General features: G+C 48.7%; 1 protein-coding gene across 1 annotated transcript; it reads left to right on the plus strand.

The window, feature by feature from the left end:
* The first annotated feature begins 642 nt into the window (after positions 1-642).
* On the plus strand, positions 643-2,374 carry LOC109769750 (transcription factor MYBS3). The gene is made up of 3 exons (XM_020328472.3): positions 643-1,151; positions 1,440-1,636; positions 1,753-2,374. The coding sequence occupies exons 1-3, from the start codon at positions 785-787 to the stop codon at positions 2,047-2,049; spliced, it is 861 nt and encodes a 286-aa protein (XP_020184061.1). The 5' UTR covers positions 643-784; the 3' UTR covers positions 2,050-2,374.
* Positions 2,375-3,311: the final 937 nt, after the last annotated feature.

Raw genomic sequence — 3,311 nt, forward strand, 5'->3', positions numbered from 1 at the left:
GACTTAATGTAAATAAATGACAGATGGTTGAGAATAGAGTTTTTGGGTATCAAATTGGTTGAAAAGATTTGAATGAAATGTGAGATGAGAAGATTTAAGTGAACGGGGAGAATGGTAAGATTAAAAGAGAGTAGAATGATACTCCCTTTGTATCTTTTTTTTTCTTTATATATTTAGATACTCCCTTTGTATCTAAATATAAGTCGATTAAGAGGGTCAAATTTATACCGCAAAAACTTCTTATATTTAGATACAGACGAAGTATGTTGGATTGAGTGTTGCCCTAATAAAAGAAGCCTAAAAGAAGATGAAAGAAAAAAAAAGGAAATAGGAAGTGGTGATTATACAACCTCGTGACGGAAAACGTGACGGCGATGGATGTATTTTCCAGGCCCTGCGCTCTAAAAAAATTCACGTGTACGGTGGCGTATTTGGAACATTCCAAACGAAGTTGACAGTGCAAATTTACGCATCAGAAGATCAAATTACCAGTTAAATCCAAGCAAGAAGATCAAGGTGGTTCGAACAATAAGTACTTTTCTACGGTTTCCTGCCCGATAACGCGTCCACATCCACAGCCAAAAGGCCAGAAGTAGAAGCAGCATATTTATAGTGGCTGCAGTGTAAGTTTCCTCCCTAAGCTACCTTTGCTAGCTGCTATAGGCAGTAGCAAGCACCACCCACTGCTGCGGTTGTGGACACACTGGTCTCCACCCATCTCTCCCACCACCCGCACCAAAAGACAGCGCGGTGCGGATCGATTTAGTCGATTTATAGCCACACCATGGCGAGGAAGTGCTCCCACTGTGGCAACTACGGCCACAACTCAAGAACTTGCAGCAGCACAGGAAAGCAGGGAGAAATTATGCTCTGCGAAGGAGGTGGCGGCAGCAGCAGCGGTAGTGGGCTGAGGCTCTTCGGGGTGCAGGTCCATGTCGCTGCGGGCCGCAGCACCGGCCTCGGCGCCTCCATGAGGAAGAGCTACAGCATGGACTGCCTGCAGCTCGCGGTGGCCCCTAGCTCCATCGTCTCGCCTTCGTCGTCGTCTTCCTCGTCGGTGCTTCTGTCCATCGATGAGGGCTTGGAGAGGGCTTCCAATGGGTACCTGTCTGACGGTCCTCATGGCAGATTAGTCCAGGAGAGGAAGAAAGGTAATTAATTGCCTAAACAGAAATACGCAGTTCCACTAGTCACTAGTGTCGAACATATGCTAGGCTGGCTATGCTAGTGATGATACGTGGGGTGGAAATTCAGACCTTTTTGTACCTGAGTTTCTTTGTTTTATGCTAGTCTATCTCATCTTGACCTAACTAATAAAGTCGCATTATCCCTCTCAAAAAAAAATTGCATTATTTATCTTCTTCTTCTCTTACTACTAAAAGTAGTGGACGAGTTGTGGCCTCCTGAGCTGAATGGTCCTTCTGTGAACATGAGTACAGGAGTTCCATGGAGCGAAGAGGAGCACCGGCTATTCCTCGTGGGCCTCGAGAAGCTGGGAAAGGGCGACTGGCGAGGTATCTCCCGGAGCTACGTCACGACTCGAACCCCGACGCAGGTTGCCAGCCACGCGCAGAAGTTCTTCCTGAGGCAGAGCAGCATGGGGAAGAAGAAGCGCCGCTCCAGCCTCTTTGACATGGTACTGGAGTACTACATCTTAACTTCTTATAACTATACAAAGGACTGAATTAATGCATGTAAAAGACATGTCAGATTCTGAATATGGTGTTACTTGATGCAAACAAACCACTGCAGGTACCGATCTGCGAGAACGGCATTCGCGTTTCTGAGCCGCTGACCAACAACGGCGAAGGTGCCTCCACCTCTCTGCCGCGGTATAAATCCCCCGACATGGCGTCCATTGATCTCAACTCCACGCAGGAGGATGACATGGCGATGGCGGGGGTTCCACTTTTGTCGGAGTCACCGAGGGCGCCATTCCCGGCGGTTCTGATGGAGCAGCCTCCTCATGGCCACGGGCACGGTCACCACTGCTCCCCGCTGGACCTGGAGCTGGGCATGTCTCTCTCGCCGCCGTCCATCGGAACATGACGTCAACGACGTCGCCGGCAGGAGAGGAGACCCAGGACGCTCGACCCAGTTTTTATTTTTTATTCTATCACTTATCAGGCTGTGTCTGCTGCCTAAGCCTGACCTGTCCAACCAATGCAAATGGAGATAAGACTATGGACAAGGCTTGTAAAGTCGCGTGCAGGTAGTGCTAATTGTGGATACGTTGTTGATGTGTGTAGTACGTACTGCTGCTCTTGGGTCCCGTCCATGTAAAAACCAGAATCCCCAACCGAAGCATGCTCCTGTTCCCCCAAGCTACGCATGCACTCGGATGTACTCCTACAACGAGTAGAATTTCGGTGAATCTCGGCTGTCCATACATATTAATCCAAGTGGATCTGTTCCAAATGGAGGCATTCAGATTCTTATCGTCGCCTGTCTGTACGTCTAGTGCCTATTACGAGACCCACTGGTTCTGTCGTACATTCGGGCAGCGACAAGCAGGTTCAATCCAGACGGCGACGCTCACCCATAATGGACACGGCCGGGTCCTACGCCTCCCTCCGGATCTGGGATACGGTAGGTGCACGTATCGTACAGTGCTCATTCCTGTGTCTCTGTGGTTTGTCGCCTCTCAACACTAGTACCAAGTTGGATGCCCAATTGGGACGCCCTTGTCACCGCTGATGTGGCGTCTGTTGATATGCAGATTTAAGATAGGAAGCAAGAAAGCTAGAAACACTTCTCTCTTCCTGGCCAACATTATAGAGCTAGCTAGATGTCGCCAATGAGGGGAGAAAAGCTAGGAGGAGATCTGGTGCTTATCCAGCACAGTGGCTCAGGATTCCGGTAGCACCTGCAACAGACGGCGTAGTATTCTTCCCCCTCTGAGTGATGCCTATGTCCGTCTGATTGGTGGCACTAAGTTGGAGTGTCTTCTTTGCTCCAAGTGGACAATTAATCACCATTCCAACCAATAAAGGCAGACGTGTATAGGATGGAGAAAGGTAGCAGAAGCAAAAGTATTGCACTGCTGCGCAAAGAGCAACCCAGATATGGACGTCAAACTGAAAGCGCACACAATCATCTACCGTTTGGTAATGCTAATTTCCTTCAAACAATGCGGATGCTCGGTCCCTCGATTAGATTATTTTTAATGAAAATGTTTTCATTGACTTACTGTCGGATCTGGGTTCCGGCAAAATCCTTAAGGTTCGAACTCTGGGGTGCGCGCAAAGTTCTTTCCCTCTTACCGATCTATGTCCTAACTCGCTAAGATCTCGCTGATGAACACGACGCAC

The sequence above is a fragment of the Aegilops tauschii genome, chromosome 3 (assembly GCF_002575655.3).
Source record: "Aegilops tauschii subsp. strangulata cultivar AL8/78 chromosome 3, Aet v6.0, whole genome shotgun sequence".
Lineage (NCBI taxonomy): Eukaryota > Viridiplantae > Streptophyta > Magnoliopsida > Poales > Poaceae > Aegilops > Aegilops tauschii.